This window comes from Sparus aurata, chromosome 4 (genome assembly GCF_900880675.1).
Source record: "Sparus aurata chromosome 4, fSpaAur1.1, whole genome shotgun sequence".
Taxonomy (NCBI): domain Eukaryota; kingdom Metazoa; phylum Chordata; class Actinopteri; order Spariformes; family Sparidae; genus Sparus; species Sparus aurata.
This window is the reverse complement of record NC_044190.1, coordinates 27,527,977-27,547,896: the sequence shown is the minus strand read 5'-3', so window position 1 is coordinate 27,547,896 and position 19,920 is coordinate 27,527,977. Positions and strand designations below refer to the sequence as shown.

General features: G+C 47.5%; 1 protein-coding gene across 2 annotated transcripts in view; it reads left to right on the top strand.

Moving 5' to 3' along the window:
- gse1b (Gse1 coiled-coil protein b) overlaps positions 1 to 19,920 on the top strand; it is a 186,785-nt gene that overhangs the window by 49,457 nt on the left and 117,408 nt on the right. For both annotated transcript variants that reach the window (XM_030413892.1, XM_030413891.1), the window contains exon 2: positions 8,804 to 8,945. In XM_030413892.1, the coding sequence (XP_030269752.1) occupies positions 8,804 to 8,945 (142 nt within the window). The remainder of the gene's footprint in view (positions 1 to 8,803; positions 8,946 to 19,920) is intronic.

Here is a 19,920-nt window from a genome sequence, read left to right as displayed (position 1 = left end):
GATGCTTTGTGGCTGCACTTGAATGCGACAACCTCTGTTGCTCCAAACCTCCTCTGTCATCACTCGTAAAGCTGTTGATTTCAGTTCAACGTACTTTATTATGAGCTGGGATCCACTCGCATACTCGTCGCAGAGACTCAGATCTGCATACAACTTACATAATCACGTGAACGCCGTTCTTGTGAAATAGAGTGGGTAATTTGCTATTATTAAAAATTACGAGGGATCCCTAGGTAATACCAGTCTCACGCCAATAAGGCTTTAATTTGATCTTATCGTCCTTACATTAACTTTTTTCCTCTAATGTGTTCTGTGTTGATTGAATCTTATCTTCGTATTTTATCTAATTATTTTTTACATGTTTTGTCTTTGCCACGAAATGTTGTATCTCAGCAAGGCCCCTTTCCTGGTTAAAAAAATAAAGAAAAAGCTTTTGGCAGCTGCCCGAAACTAGTCCCTCCCTCGAAAAAGAGTCGTCTGCCGTAGTAATAAAAGGAACAGTGGTCCACGCCGTTCCTACGGCGCCGCGGCTCGTCAAGTGATGTCAAAATACTGTGCGTGTGAGATGTTTCTCAGTACTCGGTCCCGTGTCTGTGTTGGAGGCTCAGAGAAAATCTGTTTGCCTCCGTCACATCAAGGCGTCCGCTCATGTCTGTTAAAGGAGACACTTTTGCACAGACACACACACGGCACTGTTTTCTCCCTTTGATTTGGTAAAACCACGATGAGCAGCCTCTCCATCTCCGTCAGTCTGTTTATCTGCCCATCCACTTATCCCCCCACACTGATTTGTAGCCCTCCATCTTTCCTCCGCCTCATATCTAAATGCCATCAACGGGAGCTGAGTGCAGCAGAGATTTCTCTTCATAATGTCACAGTGCTGCCCACAGGAGGGTTTTATATTGACCCAAGTGTCTGGCTCCAATCTAGCTTTGCTCGCTACATTTATATGTCCTCTCTAGCCATGGGCGGAACACAGGCATCCTTTTTTTCAGGAAATATCTGAAAGGATCTACTAGATAACAAACGTACCAAACGAAAGGCGAAACTAATTGATTTAGAGAACAGCAGCGCTAATTGATACTAATAATAATTACATAAGAGCAACATGAAAACATCTTTTAAAATGCTCTTTTGTTGTTTCACTCTTTATGGCTGCGAAACGCTCTCCAGTCACACACCAACACGACAGGACTTGATACTGGACTGCTTCAGGTGTATCCTCAAATCCTAGAGGACCTGGAAGACAAGCACTGTGCGTGTGTGTGTGTGTGTACATGTAGTTAGTGATGCACTGAAAAGCAGGCGGTCAAACGGTCAGCTTGTTTTTGCTCTGACAGCCGGGGCCGAGCAGGAAGAAGCCAATCGATAGCACTTACCCTCTTCCTCTTAGAGTTCCCAACAGACTTGGGAAGAAAGACGCAGCAGCCCTGCAGTCGGCGTCGCCAGCTGTGTGTGTGTCTTTGCATACACATGTGACTACCTGTCTGCCCACGCTTTTTTTTTTTTGTGCGTGAAGCATTGTGTCCGACGTTAGCCCAAGGTCACACTGTGTTGCCACGAAGGAGCATTTCTCCCGACATATTGACGTCCACGTTTTTTTCTTCTCGCCCTGCAGATTCAGGCCCACCTGCAGGTTAAACCCGACAGGTCAAATACCTCTGAAATAGCTGTTTAATAACCTTGAATTTGAATACCCCTGTTCATATTCGCGGCGATTTATGCACTGCTACTGTTGAAGCCCTTAATCTGAATCCCACTCCCCTCTAGCTCCGTGTACTATGACCAGGCTTGAAGGGGGTGAAGGGGGGGGGGGAACTGCCCAGCAGGGATCAATAAAGTATCACGGGGTTATTGAGACACTTGTACCCATGCATCCTGTTTCCCGGAGACAAACCAACACAGGAAGGGGCAACATGTTTACTGTCATACATCAAAACGTGACGCTTCCCTTCCTCCAGGATGCACATGTTTTTAGAGCCGTGACATCACTGGCATTTGAAGGACAGGATGACAGTGAGCGCCGAGGTCGGATCACTTTTGGCTGATCCACTGATCTCCCGTACTGCTGGGGAGTTTGCAGGATTGGTCGGACCAGAAAAATGCTGATTCGGTCCGAATGTTATTAGCATGTATAATGTTTGCTGAGACTGAAGCTACCCCTGGCTCGCTCCAAGGTCGGGTCCGACGTCTTTCGTGTGGCTTTCTGTTACATATGGTCAGCTGTTAATGTAATAATGTGACCGGATGTGTTTTGCTTTGTTGGACGTGATCTGTTTGGATGATATTTCCCATTTTCTAGCTGTGAGGTTTAATATTCTAGCTTGTGTTTGTATTGTGCATGTTTCATCGATTCAGTCATGCAGACAATCAAATGAGCAGGCCTAATGGTCTCTCTCAGTAAACAACTTCCTCACGAGTCTCAACTCATACTGAAACGGGAACTGGCTTGTGTTAATGCAAATCTATTTGTGCCTCTTGTCTTCTTGCGTCCGCCCGGCTTCCCTCAGATCAGCCTCGATCCGAGGCTTGTTTCTGCAGGGCTTCCCGTCCTTCTGCCCTTGACTGACCCGAGCCTGACCTGTGTTTGGGCCCCGGGCCTCCTCGTGGCTACTGTATGGGCTTGCGTGTATGTGTGTGTGTGTACATATGTGTGAACGTTTATGTGTACTGGAGTGTAATTTCAGCCCTAGGCTAGGACAGGACTGCTGCGGAGTCCATCCAGGCAGAAAAAGCAAGACATGGGAGCTGCAGGGTGGGCAGAGAGAGGAGAGACAGATAGAGAGAGAGAGAGATGGAGAGAGCAAGAGAGAGAGAGAGGGCAGGACAGCTGAAAGTGTAGGAAAAGGGAAGGTTGGAAAGAGAGAGAGTAATGGACAAAGAGTAGAGAGGCTCTTTTTAACTTGCTCTCCGTGGAAGAGAGATGTCAGTCTGTGTCAGTTCGCTCCACTAACCAGCCTGTAGCTGGAGAAACAGATCTCTCCCTCCCTCTCTCTCTCTCTCTCTCTCTCACTCGCTCACACTTTCTTGCTCGCTCTCCCTCTCTCGCTCCCCTCCCACACCATTTCTATATACTTTCTTCTCTCATATCTTTTGGTGATAGCTTTTTCTGCCTCAGTTGAGAGCAGCAGAAACACTCCACAGCTCAGGGGAAAAACAGCAAGACTTAGTAAAAGACCAAGCAGTGAACCAGTCATCTCTAAAAAGGCAGACAATGTATAGCGCGGGCCCTTCTACCGATCACACTTCGGGCGAACGAGAACTGGCCTGCCCACGAATGCTGTGGAGCGAGGGGCCCCAAAAGGCAGGGCACGCCGGTGGCTCTGCTGCGGCGGTGGTTTTCTTTCTGTGTTTCCGAGGAGGGCAGCACACAACTCTTCAAACACAGAAGGGATCAAATCCTCAAATCCCCTGGAAATGTCAACCGCGTTTGAGGAAATGTCAGAAGAGCTGAGAACACACACAAAAACACACATCGGCGCGCGGGCGTGCGAACACACGCGCCCCGGCACTCGGCACTGTGGCAAGAAAGGCAACGTGATATAGGGCAGTCGTGTCCTGTGGGTGAAATCGGCCTCCTCTCCTTAATTTTTCCCAAAAAACCTCCAGGGTTGATTCGCTGTATGCCTCTGGAGGTTTTTTTTTTTTTATTTTCCGATAATGTTGAAGTTTTCAATCCGTGGCATTTTCACATGAATACACATCTGCTTTTGCGACTCTCTAACGCAAAATGATGTAACACAACAGTAATTCAACTGGTGAAGTGAAGGCGGAACAACAGCTGGAATTGGCACCAGAGGAAAACGGAGTGATAATTGCGTGATATACTGCCCGGAGGTCTTTGAAGAGGCTGTTTGTGAGGGAGTATTTTTAAAGGGCTAATTCATGAAATATTCCTTTAAGGATTTACCTCCTCCTCCCTTGCAACCCCTAAAATAGACTGTGATCATGCAATTAATTTTAATATCAAAAACCTCATATGTAGATCCTTTGGTCATGTCAGGTGATCTCATCTGCAGCCACTGACATCATCCTGTGCTCCTATTGATCCGTCCTCACCCCCCGCTGACAAACTTATCGACATCCTCAAGTGTATTTCCTGTCTAGACTGTCGACAGCGGTTATGGATGGGCCCCTTCCCCCCTGGTGACACACGCGTGCACACACACACATGTGCGCCCACTTCCCCTTGCTTATCGATGTATCCTTTTGCTTTTTGACTCTTTCCCTCATCCTTAATGAATCCGGTAGGTGTTGAACTGCAGATGTTGTGCAGGGCCAGAGTATCGACGGGCACGGCTGTGATGAAAGAGCCAGCCCCTGGAGACGTCTCGGTTAGGTCACAATGATCGTGTGTGTGTGTGTGTGTGTGTGTGTGACAGAGAGAGAAGGAGTTATAGTTAGAGGGTGCATGTGTAGCGCCCCATCACTCCCTGCATCTCACTGCTAGGACGTGATATTGAGTCCAGAGCGGAGTGCCTGCTTGTGAGACGGTGTCAGTGCTGCTTCGGGAGGTTGACAGGTGAGATGTGGGGCAGGCAAAGGACGAGAGAGGTTGTGACTGTCTCGAGTTTTGAGTGACAGGCCTCTCTCTCCGAGACAGTCACACACTGCACAGAAGCGCTCACATATTCCCTGTTCAGGCCTTCAGGCACCTCCCTGTTTATCTGCAGCTTCATATCAAGATCTGCACTCGGCTGCTAATGTCTTGTGATCCTTTGAGGGCATGCAGTACTCCACACCGCTGGCGGACTCTCTCCACTTCCTGCATCATTGTCTATTATCCAACTTCCTCCTAACTGATTAGAGGAGATAATGGTGAACTGTGGAATTAACCTCAATTAGTATTACCTCTCTAGATCGCTCTCATTTCACCTCCTGACTCCTGCGCTGCATCTTACATCTCCCCGGCCTGCTCCTGCTCTCTTCAGAGGGCAAATATCCACATGAGCAGTGATGATTGTCTCAGACACAGCTCTTAAATATATAAAAAAGCAATGATATAGCCTTATTTTAGTTTAATTTAGCCCACCGTCGCATCAAAGATCAAATTATTGCTTGCTTTTAGCCACGCTAGCAGCGTTGGTTGGTCGTTCAGCCACTTCGGTGTAGTCTGGAATATCTCAACAATGATTAAATGGATTGTCTTGGAAGTTTGTGCTCACATTCATAGTGTGAATTCACTAGATGTTGTGATCTTGTGAACTTGAGTTATTGTCAGTTTAAGTAAGGTGTCTCAACTTGTGGTGCAATGGTCCTTATATTTGGTGCAGGCAATCATGTTCTAGGCAAGTAACTCCAGAAGTGTAATAATTTACTCATTACTCTGTTAAAAAGCAATAATATTACTTACTTATTAGTGCTTATATCACTATATTACTTTTACATATGTAGGTCACGTCTCCTCCAGGATATAACTCGCCCAGCATCAAGTTGTTTTTTTTTAATCTTCTCCCCTTTAAATCTCTCACAATCACATCCTGCTCGGAAATCCAGATCTGTGGTTTAGCCGGAGTGCATGCTGCTCCACCGGCAGTAGACGCCTCATTTCCAGCACCGGTAGTTTTTTTTTTGTGTGTGTGTGTGTCACATTGCTGTGCTGCAGTATCAGATGCTTTAGTTAATTAGCTGTTGTATTATTTTGCGGTTGAAAGCGCTTTGCTGCTCGCACAAAGTTTGCAACAGACCACAGCGTTCTTTGCGTGTTTGACATGTGAGACAAACTCACTGAGACGTACCTCTCTCCCTCATCCCCCGTCCTTGAGCTTTTTGGCTAGCAGCCAATAACACCTGCCCTGACCTACCCCTTGTCATCTTGACATCGCCCACCTAGGAGAAAATAGAAGAATGTATTCTCAAAATGTAGCAATACTGCTTAATACAGAAACTGTAATATCATCAATGATTTTGAAATTGTATTGTATCGTATCTGTGCCCCATAGCAGGAACTGTAGCTCTAGGTTCAAGGTTTCTTCATTCATATCCAAGAGTACATTTGTGCTACAGATGGAATAATCAGCCCTTGAAGAAATTAACAAAGCAAGACATCACAGCGATACATTCAAACAAGTAATATTATAGTATCATATTTAATATCAAAGCATTAAAGGTCATTACGGTTATCCCCAGGCCTTTCATTAAGCATCATCATCATCAGGTCAAATGTTTAACTAATGCAACACCATCAGCCACAACTGGTTAATGCTAAACTAACTCGTGTCAGCTAACTGGCTAAACTAATGGTCAAACGTTACCTGCTAACTTTAAGCAATCTTGGCGGCTGTGGCTCAGGGGTAGAGCCAGCATCTCAAGGTCTCTGGTTCGATTCCCCTGGACTGCATGTCAAAGTGTCCTTGGGCAAGATTCTGAACCCCAAACTGCTCCTGACATGCTGGCCGGCACCTTGCATGGCAGTCGCTGCCGTCAGTGTATGAATGTATATATGAAGTACGGCAAGTTGCTCTGGGCAAAAAGCGTCTGCTAATTCCCCAAAATGTAAAATGTAAATGTAATCTCAACATAATCCTTGTGAGAACGTTAGCATGTTGATGCTAGCATTTAGCTGAAACCACTGCAGTGTCTAACTGCAGCAGTCAGTAACTGTAGACTCTCAATCTTGTTAACTGTCGTGCCCACAGTAACACTGCGTTATGTCACATGATGTACTCTGAGTAACCGTGCCCCCTTACTGATTATATGGGTATAAATGAGCCACTTGAGAGCAATGATGGCAGCAGCTAAATGTGTACCATCAAAATCTTGGCACCGCAGCTTGTTCTTTAAGGCCTCTGCGCTGAGTGTTACCCTCCGCCATCTGTTTTTCTGGACGCGAGAAGCAACACTATCTCAGTAATTAAATTATAAAGCCTCATGGCCCTGACATGGCAGAGCACTTCAGACACTTACTCTCCTCTCTGTATTCTTTTTTATACACTACATCGCAGCGGATTCATACACAAGCCCCTCAGGTGTTCACTTTTTACTCGAAAGAGAGAGAGAGAGGGAGAAAAGAGGAGTAAGAAAAAAAATAAGGACGGCAAAGAAGCTGAAAGAGAGAGAGAGAGAAGGTGAGGACACCTGTGTGTATGATTTGTTGTGTGCAGTATGTTGTCTGGAGAAGAGGTAATCCCTGGGCTCAGACATGACTATTTACCTGCACGCTTACACCTGACATGTCAGGGATATAGACCGGGGAGGCACACCCCACCTGTCTGATGAGGAGGATAAGATAAGTAGGTAAACTCGACAAAGCAAATAAGTGAATATACCCAGCCCCTGTATACAGACACACACACACACACACTCACACACACTCGCATCAGAATCCCAATACTTCAGTGGCAGAGCCATTACAGAGGAGTGCGTGGGAGAGGTGGATCGTTAGCTTGAACAAAGGGTGAGTATATTGTTAAGTGAGGTCTGCTTAAATGGTTTTTTAACTGCTGGTGTGGTGGAGGCAGCTGTCTGGAGCTTGAAGAGGGGGCAGGTGGGCAGGTCTGAGAGCGAGAGGCAGTTGGGACAAACCTCCAATGACGACAACAACAACACAACACACACACACACAAAAAAAGAAAAGAAAAAAAACCCTGACCCCGGCAGGTGGATTTACATACGGGCCAACAGCCAAAAACACTTGTCTGTTTTTGTGTCAGAGCTACTTTTGTGGTTTGCCCACTCAGGCTGTAACTGTAGGAGGAGGCATTGATGCAACTTGATGCTCGCAGACACCTGCATGTGTGTGTGTGTGTGCGTGTGTGTGTGTGTGTGTGTGTGTGTAATGTAACCACACACGCACACACACACACACACACACACACACACGTTTTTTTTTTAAAAAAAAGGAAAAAGCACTAACTACTTCCCCCTCTGGCTCCTCATGAGAAGTCATTAGGAATGTGTCTGTGTGTTTTATTTTTAGCAGTGTGTGTTTAGGAGGGGTAGCGGAGTCTCGTCAGTCTTCAGGGCCCTCCTCTGCTCTGTCGCTCTGTGTCTCTGTCTCCCGCTGAGAGCTATGTATATTTCATAAGCCCAGGGTGCCTTTTTGTCTTAAGATGCGCTGCACCTCCCCTGCCTGTCTCCCTGCTACTCGTCAATGGTGGGAGCCATCACAGCCTCTTTTTAAAAACTCTCCCCCACTTCTCTCTCTCTCCTTGCTGACAGCCACCCTCTGCTTCTCCCTCTGCTTTTCATGGTCAGCTTGTCTCCCTCCTGAAGGCTCATCCCTCTTTCTACTCTTTCAGCTTGCGGGAGGGGAGCAGAGTGGAGCACATCTAAACAGACTCGGGCTGTCAGGAAAACTCTTCCTCTCACTCTGTCTCGCTCCGTCTTTGATTCTGTCTGTCTGTCTGTCCTCTGTCGCTCCTGGGAAAGGGACACTTCTTCACCTGGCGCTGCGTCACCCTTGTAGTTGTTGTCTTTTTATAGCAGAAGTCTGAGTGCGGTGACAGCAGCTAAAAATGGTCGCACGCGTCGGCAGTTAATTGCTATATTTGCACCATCGGCGCCTCTTTACTGTTTAGATTTCATTATCGTGTCGGTGGCGCCGTGGGTCGCCCCCCAACAATATTGAGACATTTGTGTCCCATAACATTGCGAGGCGGCACCTCTGAGTAGACGCGCTCACAGAATTCAAATCTTGAGCTGTTGGTAATTAGTGTCGGGGATTTAATTTAAAGTCACTCATTGATCCGGTTGTAAATTAATTAAACACCACCTCTGTCTCACAAAAGGACTGCGCGGTGCAAAAAGTCCCTCCTTTGCTTCTTGTTTGTTAATTATGTCTTTTTTGTCTTTTTTTTTTCAGGCGTGCGCTGTGATTGAGAGTGCGGCTGGAGCCAGTCAGGAGGTGGACTCGGGGGCTTCGCGACCGCAGGGTGACCACACTCCTTCTCGCCCGGTGACCTCAGAGCCGGAGAAAGCCGACCGAGTCGAACGCCCTCTTTCCAGTGAGTAGAGCTCTCCCGAAGGCCAGATCAGCACTGGTCAACACCGCCGCGGTGCTTTTCGGCTGTTGTCTCGTACACGGCAGCTCTCCTCTCCTCTGTCTTGCTCTTCTTATTTTATTCATTTCTGGAGTCACATCTGTTTGAGTCGCCATGGCTTCACAAAAATGCCGTTTATAGGAAGGATGTGACCTCAGTTAAACACACGTACCCAGATTGCATTAACACTGTCGCCACAACCGAACATACAGTGGTAAATGCTTCGGTTTATTCATTATTCCACTGCTAGGAATAAGTCATACCCTCTGAACATCTCTGCGTCTGACAGTCATCTTATCTCTGCCTCCTTCTTCCTGTTCGAGCCGTCCTCCTGACCCCGCTGTTCGGCAACACAGGAAGAAGTGAGACCCCCCCTGCGGTGAATGAGATGAGGTCTGAGGCGGCTCCAATGCTCAGATCGAAGAGTGACAAGAAATTCTTTTGAGTTCTTCCTCTCAGGCGTGTGCTGTCATGTCTTTTTCGCGGCACATCCTGTTGTATCTCTTCAACCACACACCCCCAACACCATTGTGTTGTATCTATATATACCTGCAATAGCTTTCACCCTCTCACCGAAACTGATTAACTCTTTCCTTTCCATCTTGTGCGACCCAACAGTCAACCGACACATGTTGCTTTGTAGGACCAAGAGGCTGTCGTAACGATTTCCCTGAGGTTTGTCTTGCAAATGTGCAGGAGATTTGGTCTCTTTACCTCCTTTGAATGCGTTGTTTAAAAAGCAGCTGCTTTTCAAATAGCAACAATGCAAATCCAGCTGACCCAACCTTCTCAACAAAAGGTGCACATCCCTGCTCTGGAACATCCCTACGCTGACATTTGTCAATTCATAGACAGGTTTTACATATCTACACACAGGATCTCACTCTTTTTAGAGACTTTTTGTTGTCGGTTTGAGCAGTGGATTATGGGCTTAGTGGTCATTTTACTGCATCTGCTTCTGCTTCATCTACTGTATAATCAGCATTGGGAGGGGTTACTTGTAAGAGGTTACACATTACTAGACAGCCCGTTAAACATGTGATAGGTAAGTACTAAAACTATTTCAATTACTAAATCAAAGTCATAGGTTGGTTACTTTTCAAATGCAAATGTTTTGAACTGGGCAGAAAAGCAACTACTACAGGAACAAAGCGTCAAACACACATAAATATCAATTAAAGTGCCCAACCACAATCAGTGTGATTAATAAGAGAGCCAATCCTTAAAAATCACCAAAGATCTGAACACATATTGCCCAATAAATGTAGCCTGTTTAACCACATACAGCTCCTTGTAAGGGCACGGTCACATTATGCACAAATTTGGGGTGTGGTCGCACCGTTGAGCTCCATGGCGAGGTGAAGAAGTGAATTGGCTCACATGATTCACTCATTACGAGAAGGTGTGACTGCGCCCGAAGCCCTCCTCCCCCCCCTGGGCCCTCAGTCACTTTTATCGACGTGTTGGGGTACGCACGAGGGCCGGCTAGCGTATCCTGCGATGTAGTGGTATCCAGTAACACATGTGGTATATCGGTAAGTATGCGAAACAACTATGCTCAGCTCGATCGACGATTGAGACAGTCGTTGGAACGCTGCCGAAGCAGTGCGCGTTAGCGACGAAAGTGAGAACGAGAGACGAGGTGGAAGAAGTCATGATGAAGCAGGCACGCGCACACACACACACAAAAAAAGTGACATATGCGTGTGCATGTGTGTGAACATTGCCCTGAGGGAGGCCATCAACAGTGGGTTCTGGAGCTCAGTGCGTTTATGTGGAAAGTGCTGCTGTCTCCTCTTATCAGTGTAGCCGGACTGCCTTTTCACAGTGGGGGGGGGGGGATCTCTCTTTCTGCTCTCCCTCTCTTCTCTCACACGAACGGTTACGCTTCTAAAACGCAGAAGTTCTGTAAATTGTACATTTTCTTAACTCTCCCGCCCTTTGTCTGATTTTCTTTTTTTTTTTTCACTTTCTCTCCTCTCGCTCGCTCGTCTTTTCTCTCTGCTGCTCGCTGCTCCCTCCTGCCCGGGCCTCTTTCTCTCTTTTCTCCAAGGCTATTTCTGTTTAGCCGCGAGGGCCCCCATGTCGCTTACAGAAACTCATCCCAAGCTTTCTTTCCATCTGAACCCACACACACGCACGCATGCACACACACACACACACACACACACTAGCTCAACCACAACACAGTTGAAGACACTTGCTTAAACAGTCATGACAAAGAGGGCCACCACACATCCACACACACACACACACACACACACACACACACACACACAGAGGACTGAATTTTCCTCCCAGTGGTCGAGTGCGGGTTGAGAACAGGGTTTTCATGAGTTATTTAAGTGCTCTCCATCATGCGTGTTGTGCTGCGGCTCACACTGACACGACACGGCCCATTTCCCTCGCTCGGGCAAGAAACGTGACACAAGACACGCTTGAGGTTTTCACACAGAATGGAGAAGAGAGGTGCGCGATCAGTCATGATCTTAAGACTGTTGGCTTTAAATCATTAAACGAGCCCCCCTTTGCAACAGCTAGATGAAAAAAAAAAAAGCCTAAAAAGGGAAAGGCTGATGATTTGAGACGATTGATGCTGCTCATTAATGGTCGCAGCTCTCATTTCGGCATTTGATGGACAGTGTGTCGGACCTGGGTGTCTCAGATCAAGGATGCAACCCCTATTTTTTGTGTTTCAAATGTCCCAACACTATTGCGGTCCTATCAGACAGGAAACAGACTTGGAGCAGGGAGGATGTGACGTGTGGGCTAACCACAATGTGCTTCAGGCCCAGAGACCTGTGAACACTACACATACATCAGCAGTCGCTCGGGCTCAAAACAAACACACAGTCAACACGCCAATGTGAGTGGTCGGAGGAACGAGGTAAACCTACCTGCTGGAAGTGTCGGCACAGATGTCAGATGGAGGGAGCAACGTGCTGGACTAATATAAATGGCAGAATACGTGGTGAGGAAGTTTGTACCATCATGCTCTTCTGTTACAGTATCTTTCACTCATACCTCTCATGTAAATCTGGTAATTTTTTTTTTTTTACTTTCATTCTGTTCCTCTCAGCAAACATGTTCAAAATATGCATGTTAATGTTTGTGTGCATACTGTACTCGTCTTCGGAATTACACATGCTGGCGATGTGATTGTCACAAGATAAGCTGTGAGTGTGTTTTGATTGCAACGGCGCAGCTGGACTTGGCAGACTTGGCAGTCTTGTGCGCTTGGCTGCCGGCCAGTTCAATACAATCACAATCACCCACCGTGGGAGCGTGGAGCACCATTGAAGATGGGGCGTGGGTACTGGTTGGGGGCGCAGAGGGGGGTAATTCACAGTATCTGGCAACCCACATTTGTGCGGGAGGAGGAATCGATGTCTGAGCTGTTGCTTCAACCGCCCTGGTTAACGTTTCGCATTAAGGGGTTTGCATGAAAACGCAGCAGTCGGGTCCAGTCCACACAGAGAACACACACTGTACACACACACACACGTGTGAGGGCGGCTACAGCAGACCATCCTTGTATGTCTTGTCCGGAGAAGAGAGCAGTTGGTGGAAGGGGATGAGAGTAGCTGTGCGAGGAGGAAAATGGAGCTGAGGGACGAGGGAGGTGTGGATGGGAGGTATGGGGAGGGTGGTGAATGGAGAGACGACAGGGGATGTGTTTGGAGAGAGAGATCAGAGGGTGACAGGGGAGGCATGGAGAGGAATGCCACTGCTTGCCCCCTCCTCTGCTTCTCTTTTCTTCTTTTCTTTTGTCCCCCTCAGTAGGGATGACAGGAGGGTGGGCTAACTTCGAATGACAGCGACAAGCTTGCCACCGCTCCCATGAAGCACAGCAGATGGAAGTGTGTGTGTGTGTGTGTGTGTGTGTGATTAAAATGCCACTGGAGACCAGCGTATACTGAGTCTCTTGGCAGCGCCACGCTTGGCAGAGCGCCACCTCACTGCCCTCTTTTTCCAGCCCAGCAGAGTGGGCGTTGAGGTGTGTGTGTGTGTGTGTGTGTGTGTGTGTGTGTGTGTGTGTGTGTTAAGTGAGAGGAGGCAGCCTCGACAAACAAATATTTATTTACAGTGTTCCCATTGTCTTTTCCATTATATCTTTTTCTTCACGGGGTGAGCGAGCTGGATGGCCTGTGCGGCTGTTTTTTCATCCATCTATTTGAGTAATTCAGTAATGTAATGATCACAGGATTTTTGGGAGAAACAGAGCTCTGTTCTGCAGTGTGGCGCCAGTCCTGGCGGGCATGAGGGGGAATTAGTCAGGAGACAGTGGGTTTGGCACAGCGCCACGGTTATTAGCCACTCACAGGGTGGGCACGGGGTTGTGCCCCGGCTCAATCACTCACTGTGTTTGCATGTGTGTGCTTAATGTGTTTGTTTCTGTGCGTGTGTGTGTGTGTGTTTGTGCATGTCTAGGATTCTCCTCTGATCACACTGACCTTATTGTGCAGTCACTTCTGGTTGATTTGTACCCTTTCCAACACATTCCTCTCCCTCCGAAAGGGCTGAGAAACAGTCCGCTAACCCCCTCTCTCTCCCCCGTTCACTCACTCACTCACTCTCTCTCTCTCATCTCCCCTCCGGATGGGTTTGATTTAGTGACTGTGGTTTTCCACCCAGAGCCTGGGAGCCAGGAAAGAGTAGACTTAGGCAGAGACCTATAGATTCACAGCCAGCGGAGCACTTCATTACTTGGCCATAGCTCATCAGCAGATACATCAGCAGGCTGGAGCGCTAATAGATGCGAGCTGTCGCCGTTCAGGAAGTAATAAACCTCTCTTCATTTCATCCCCTTAATTATTTCCTTCTCACGGACTGCACGAGTCGGAGCTAAACGATGAAAGCGAAAAGCGTCTGAGTTATGTTATCATGGCAGCGTCGTGCAGAATATATGTAAAACACACGCAGATTCCTTTTTTTTCGGTCTCAGAAGGAGTTATATTTAGGGGGTTAGGGTGAGGCCACCCCGATGTGAGGTTGAGGCTTCAGAGCGGTGAGGTCAGGTTGCGAACATGTTTCAGCAGTAGCCCTGACAAAGAAAAAAAAAAAAGACCACTTAGCGAGAGCGCCAGACTCTGACCTTTGACCTCAGCTTCACCAGGAAACAGGTGTTCAAGCAGGATAAAGCCTGACGCGCTGCACACTTGCACAGCTGGCAGCAGGCTGTTGTGTGTGTGTGTGTGTGTGTGCGCGTGTATTTTTTTTGACAGCACATAAGAAAACCTGAAGTGAAACACCACAACAAAGCACATAGAGATCTACACATGCTCGAGTTGGAGTGAAAATGAGGATGTTTTAAATGCATCTGAGCATTTTCCTGCCTCATGCTCCTCCTCCTCTCTTCTTCCCCATTCTTCCTCTTGTCTTTATATCTCCTCCTCCTCCTCCTCTGCCTCCCTTTTCTGCAACCCCATGACTTCAATTGTCCCCTCCTCCCACCCAGCCTCCCTGTCTCTCTACCTCCACCCTTTTCTCCCTGCTCCTCTCACCCTCCCTCCCTCTCTAACTGTCCTCCACTGTCAGGCAACTTGGCCGAGGCTAAGTGCTTTTTGCTGTCTCGCTGCAGGTGGGACTGTAATAAAGCTTGTCAGTGGGAGGCATGGGTCGCACTGTCACATGCTCTTTGCCTCCCCTCTGTTAACTCCCTCCAACCAACCAACCACCACCCTCCCCTCCCCATCCCTTCTAACCCCTCTACTCGCCGCTCTCTTCCAAAGATGCTCTGCTTTTATCCCCCCCCCCCCCCCCCCCCCCCCCCCCCCGCCTCCCCACACACACACACACCACCGCCTCATTTGTCTGCCTTTTCTTCCCTCATTTCGCCTTGCTTTCACCTGAAACCCGTGCTCCTTGACTTGTCTCTCATGTCTCTCTCTCTCTGGTTTCCTTGCCAACGGCACTTTCAGGGAACACGATGAAGAAGAGCAGCAACAGGAGACACCCCTCTCCACATAACAACCACACACAAACACACACGGACAAAAACACACACATGCACACAATCCAATCCATGTAAATGACTCCAGGTGAGGTTGTATTGTTTGCCCAGCTGCTCCTGCTAACCAGCCTCTCCTGTTCCATGGTAAACCTGCATGGAAATCAGCTTCCTCTACACAAAACAGTTCTCTGTTCCTCCTCCTCTTTTCATCTTTGTGCATGTGCGCTTGTATGTTTATGTATGTGTTCGCTTGTTACCGCACATTACACTCAATGGCATCGAAAGGTTAAAGGCTCGCACACTATTTGCATGCATGTTTTTCGGACTCATTTAAACCCATATTCTTATCCTGGTGCGTGTGTGTGTGTGTGTGTGTGAGTGTGCAGCTCTCCCAGTAGAAATGGCTCCTGCACCGACACAGTATCTTACTTGTTTGAGCCACAGGATGGCAATACTGAGCCCCCTTCTTTAAAGGAATCTTTCTTCTCTTCTTCCTGCAAAGCCCACAGTTCATTCACATGCACGCTCTCACACACACGCACACACACACCCACACACACACACACACACAGAGCCCTCTTTAGTCTGAGTTAGCCCCGGCCTGTGTAAGGTGACGGAGTGCAGTGAATAATTTAGTCATGGCCATGTTAATGGCTGACAGCGAACATGGCCTCTCCACTCTGCTGTTGGCCCATTACTAGAACATTCGGTTTCACTCTCACTCTTTGTTCGTCTCTTTGTGGTGTTCCAGTGACAGTGTATCGATGTTAGTTGCTGGTGATTACAGTTTTATTATCACTGTCTTGAAAAATGGGGAAAACCGAACACTTTTGTTATAATTGTCTCCAATAGAGAATTAAAAATGGATTGTGGTAAATATTTACAGGGTTATCTGAATTTATCATTATGTCAGCACTATTTTCTGGTGGTTGAACATCTTTAATATGTTAATAACGCTGAGGAATAATCGCCTTCACCTCTGTTCATGGCCAGCTTCATGTGCAAATATTAATTATCAAAGCAGCGATGTATGGTTCACTCATCCCATCCAGTAGCGTCTTTCTAAGCTATTTTAATTCTTTCAGCGTCTCTGACCTGATTATTACCTCTTCGTGGAACCAGTGGTCACCCAAAGCAAAGCAATTATACAAAGCTTTTTATTTCTCGCAAGATGAAATTTTCCTCGTGTGCCACGGGCAGCAGGAACCTTATTTAGGTTGGTTAACAGGAAATGATAAATCATATTAAATCTTATATTTTGCACCTCTGGGTGTATTTACAGTGATAATCAGCAACTGGTTCCTCATGTCCTCAATAATTTTAATTAAAGGGTAACTCTACCAATTTTACACATTAAAGTGTGTTCACAATTGCCTCCAGTGATGTCACTCACTATTTAGTTGCATTGTGGGTAATGTAGCTCCCCTTCCCCCGATCTAGCATTGCACTCCCATAACATTTTTGGACTCATTATGGACCATTCAACGGCGTATGCTCAGAACTGATACAGCAGAACCGGAGACCTGCTGCCTACATTACCCACCATGCCATGAGAAGCTGAGTGACATCACTGGAGATGATTTAACACATTACATGCAGCTTCCTCTGGTGCCACAGAGGCGTTATACTACTTTTTTTTGCGAGTGTTGTTACATTTGGTGACACTTTTAACTTCTTAGCTCATCTTCGTGTAACTATATTTTCCTGTTCTCGTATATTTGACTTCCTCTGTGGTCCCCTTCTCTGATTCCCCACCCTGCTGCCCTCCTTCTCTGCATAAACCGTTTCAGCAGATACACAGGAAACACGTGTGTTTGAGTGAGAGAGTGTCTGTGTGTGTCTGTCTTGGCCCATTCAAGCGCTGTTAATGTTATGATTGCCCCACTGGGCTTTACGTCTCTCTGAGTGTGTCTGTGTGTGACATGGGTGAAGAATAATATGACCCTAACTCTAATGCAATCAAGTACACTAAACAAATTATAGTCCCTCCCTTTTCGTCTCTCTTCATTTCGCTATCTCTCTCAATTCATCCATGAGGATGTTACATGTGGCGTACGTGGTTTCCAGCCTGTACGGCCTCTGTGTGTTTTCCTGCTTCCTGCCTCGCTCCGTTTTTTCTCTCTGATACGATCAGTAAGAGTGTGTTAGGGGCAGTTAGGAGCCATGGTGCCTGGCTGCAGCAGCACTGAGGGTCTGGCCAGGCTCAGGCAGGCTCAGGGGGGATTGGGAGTGACGTGTCCGGGGTGAAACACTACGTCGTTGGGACTCCCCACCAGCCTCTCTGGCTCCAGCCTGGCTGATGGAGTCCAGCTGGGCGTGGAGAGGAGTCACTCCATCCTTTTTCTCCTCATCTCCGGAGCATCTGTCTGTCACATCAAAGTGCTCGTCTCCTCATTTCTGCCTTTTTACCCCACTGCTTCTTGTAAGCTACTTTTCGTCCATTTGTTTCCCCTCCATCTCTCTGCTCCACCACCTCTCCTCTCCTTCCCCTCTCCTGCTGCTTTTTTCCCCTTTCTCTCCGCTGCATATCACGCTTACTTTTCCTCCTCCTCCTCCATCCCTCTCTCTCTCTAAACTCGCACAAACATATCCAGAACCCTTGAAGTGGGGTCATGATTGAGGCGTGCTGTTAATTAGCCGGCAGTGGTTGTTGTAGCAAAGCGATGGTAGGGTGTAATTAATTAGGTGGCATGTGCACAGTGGGAGAAAAAGAGGGAGAGGAGGGATGGAGTGGGAGAAAAAAAAATACCGGCTATCAGTCCTCCTTTTATCCTCTGAGCTCAGATGAGTTCCCCTAATGAGAAAAAATGAGATGCTCCCAACCAGGGAAGAAAGCATTTTGTCCTTTACATGTTCTCCCTGCCTCTTCCTCTGCTTGTCGTTCTGTCACTGCCTTGTTCTCTTTTCATCTGCCTATCACATCCGGGCTAGTGCTCGCGGGGTGCCAGTGAGTTGAAGTCACCAGTCACAGATCTCCCACAGCAGAACGAACGCAGCCCCTGGGAGACGTCCAGACACACTCGCACGGCGCCGACAGCTTCACCGCACAGCGGAGAGACGGCACACGTGGCAGACAAGTGACTGCATTTCCGTGCATTTGTGGGAGTTTTTTTTTTTGTGGGCTTTTTATGGATGTCTATGTTTCTAAATGGCCGCTGCTCTTACCGTACGAGTAGCGTTGATGAGGAGACAAGGGAAAAAAGAGAGCGAGGAAGAGACAGATGGAGAGATTTCAAAAGGCATAGGAAATGTGGGAGGGAGGCAAGAGGTGTACAAACACTCAGAGCTCTATTGATCCTCTCCTCAGTTCAACACTGACTCCTTGACCTCATTCTGAAGCACCTCTGTGTGTGTGTATTCGTTTCAACAGCCGTGTCTGCACAGCTGTGTGTATGTGTTTGTTTGTGTCAAAGGCCTAACCGTTGTGCGTTGTATCCGTTTGCAGTAACGGAATCTCAACTGGTGTCAACCTATACCCTTCAAAAGCATCATGAATATTTAGTATTCAGATGTTTTTTATTTGGTTTTCAAACATTTGTACACTATACATTATACATTATACATTATATATCATACAAACATGCACGTTCCGACCCCACCTGGGAGATTGGTCAACATGCCAAGAGTGGAGGGGGAAGCCAGTACCTGAGTAGTGTGGCTAATACAATAAAAAATACATTTGCCTTGTTTGATTTTTTAAATGATTGTGACATTTACTGGAAGAAGATTATGTTACTATTTAAAGGAGACCTATTGTGCTTTTTCATTTTTTCTTTCATTCAGTGTTTTGTAAATGTTCTTGTGCGTGTGAAAGATCTTAAAAGTTCAAAAGTTCAAAGTAGGCACCGACAGAATCAGCCCGCAGAAAACACTGCTCCCGAAAACGCCCCCTCAGTAGTCCCGCCTTTTAATTCTACGACTTTGTGACATCACGCTACATCACCATGGAACACATTTGCGTAATTGTGTCGCAGCAGCACTTATGAATTGATTTAGCACGGCTGCCCTGTTGTTGTTAGCGGTGTTGGGTCAGGCATGTGTGAGCCGACCAATCAGAGCACACGGGGGGAGGGATGGCCCTTAAAAAGACAGGAAGAGAGGAATGCAGTGATGCGGCACTAGACAGTATCCTCCTCCACTGTCCCCTCCCTCAAGGCGTCCCCCAGGGCTCGGTGCTTGGTCCTCTCCTCTTCATCCTCTACCAACTCCCCATTGGTTCCATCATCCGCCGTCATGGTCTCCATTTCCACTGCTACGCTGATGATATCCAAATCTACATTTCTACAAAATCCATCACCCCTGCCACCCTCTCCACCCTCACCAACTGTCTGACAGAACTAAAATCATGGCTGCAAACTAACTTCCTTCAACTGAATTGTGACAAATCTGAAATCATACTCATCGGCCAAAATTCCCTTGCCACATCAACCCAGAACTTCTCCCTCAGCATTGATAACACCACCCTGTCACCCTCCCCGTTCATCCGCAACCTTGGTATCATCTTCGATAATAACCTCTCATTTGAACATCATATCAGCCGCCTCACCCAAACTGCCTTCTTTCACCTCAAGAACATCGCTCGCCTTCGTCCATTACTCTCCTTCTCTGCCGCCGAAACTCTCATCCATGCATTCATCACCTCACGACTCGACTACTGCAATAGCATCCTCTATGGCTCATCATCCAAGGTTCTCAACAAACTTCAGTACATCCAAAACTCAGCTGCCCGCCTCCTTACCCACACCCGCTCCCACGAACACATCACCCCTGTTCTACAACACTTACACTGGCTCCCTATCCCATATCGAATCAACTTCAAGCTCCTCCTCCTCACCCACAAAGCCCTACATAACCAGGCCCCTTCCTACCTCACAGAGTTGCTCCACCACCACACTCCAACCCGCAACCTCCGATCATCCGACGCTAACCTCCTCTCACACCCACTGAGGACCAAGCACCGCACCTGGGGCGACAGAGCCTTTTCCA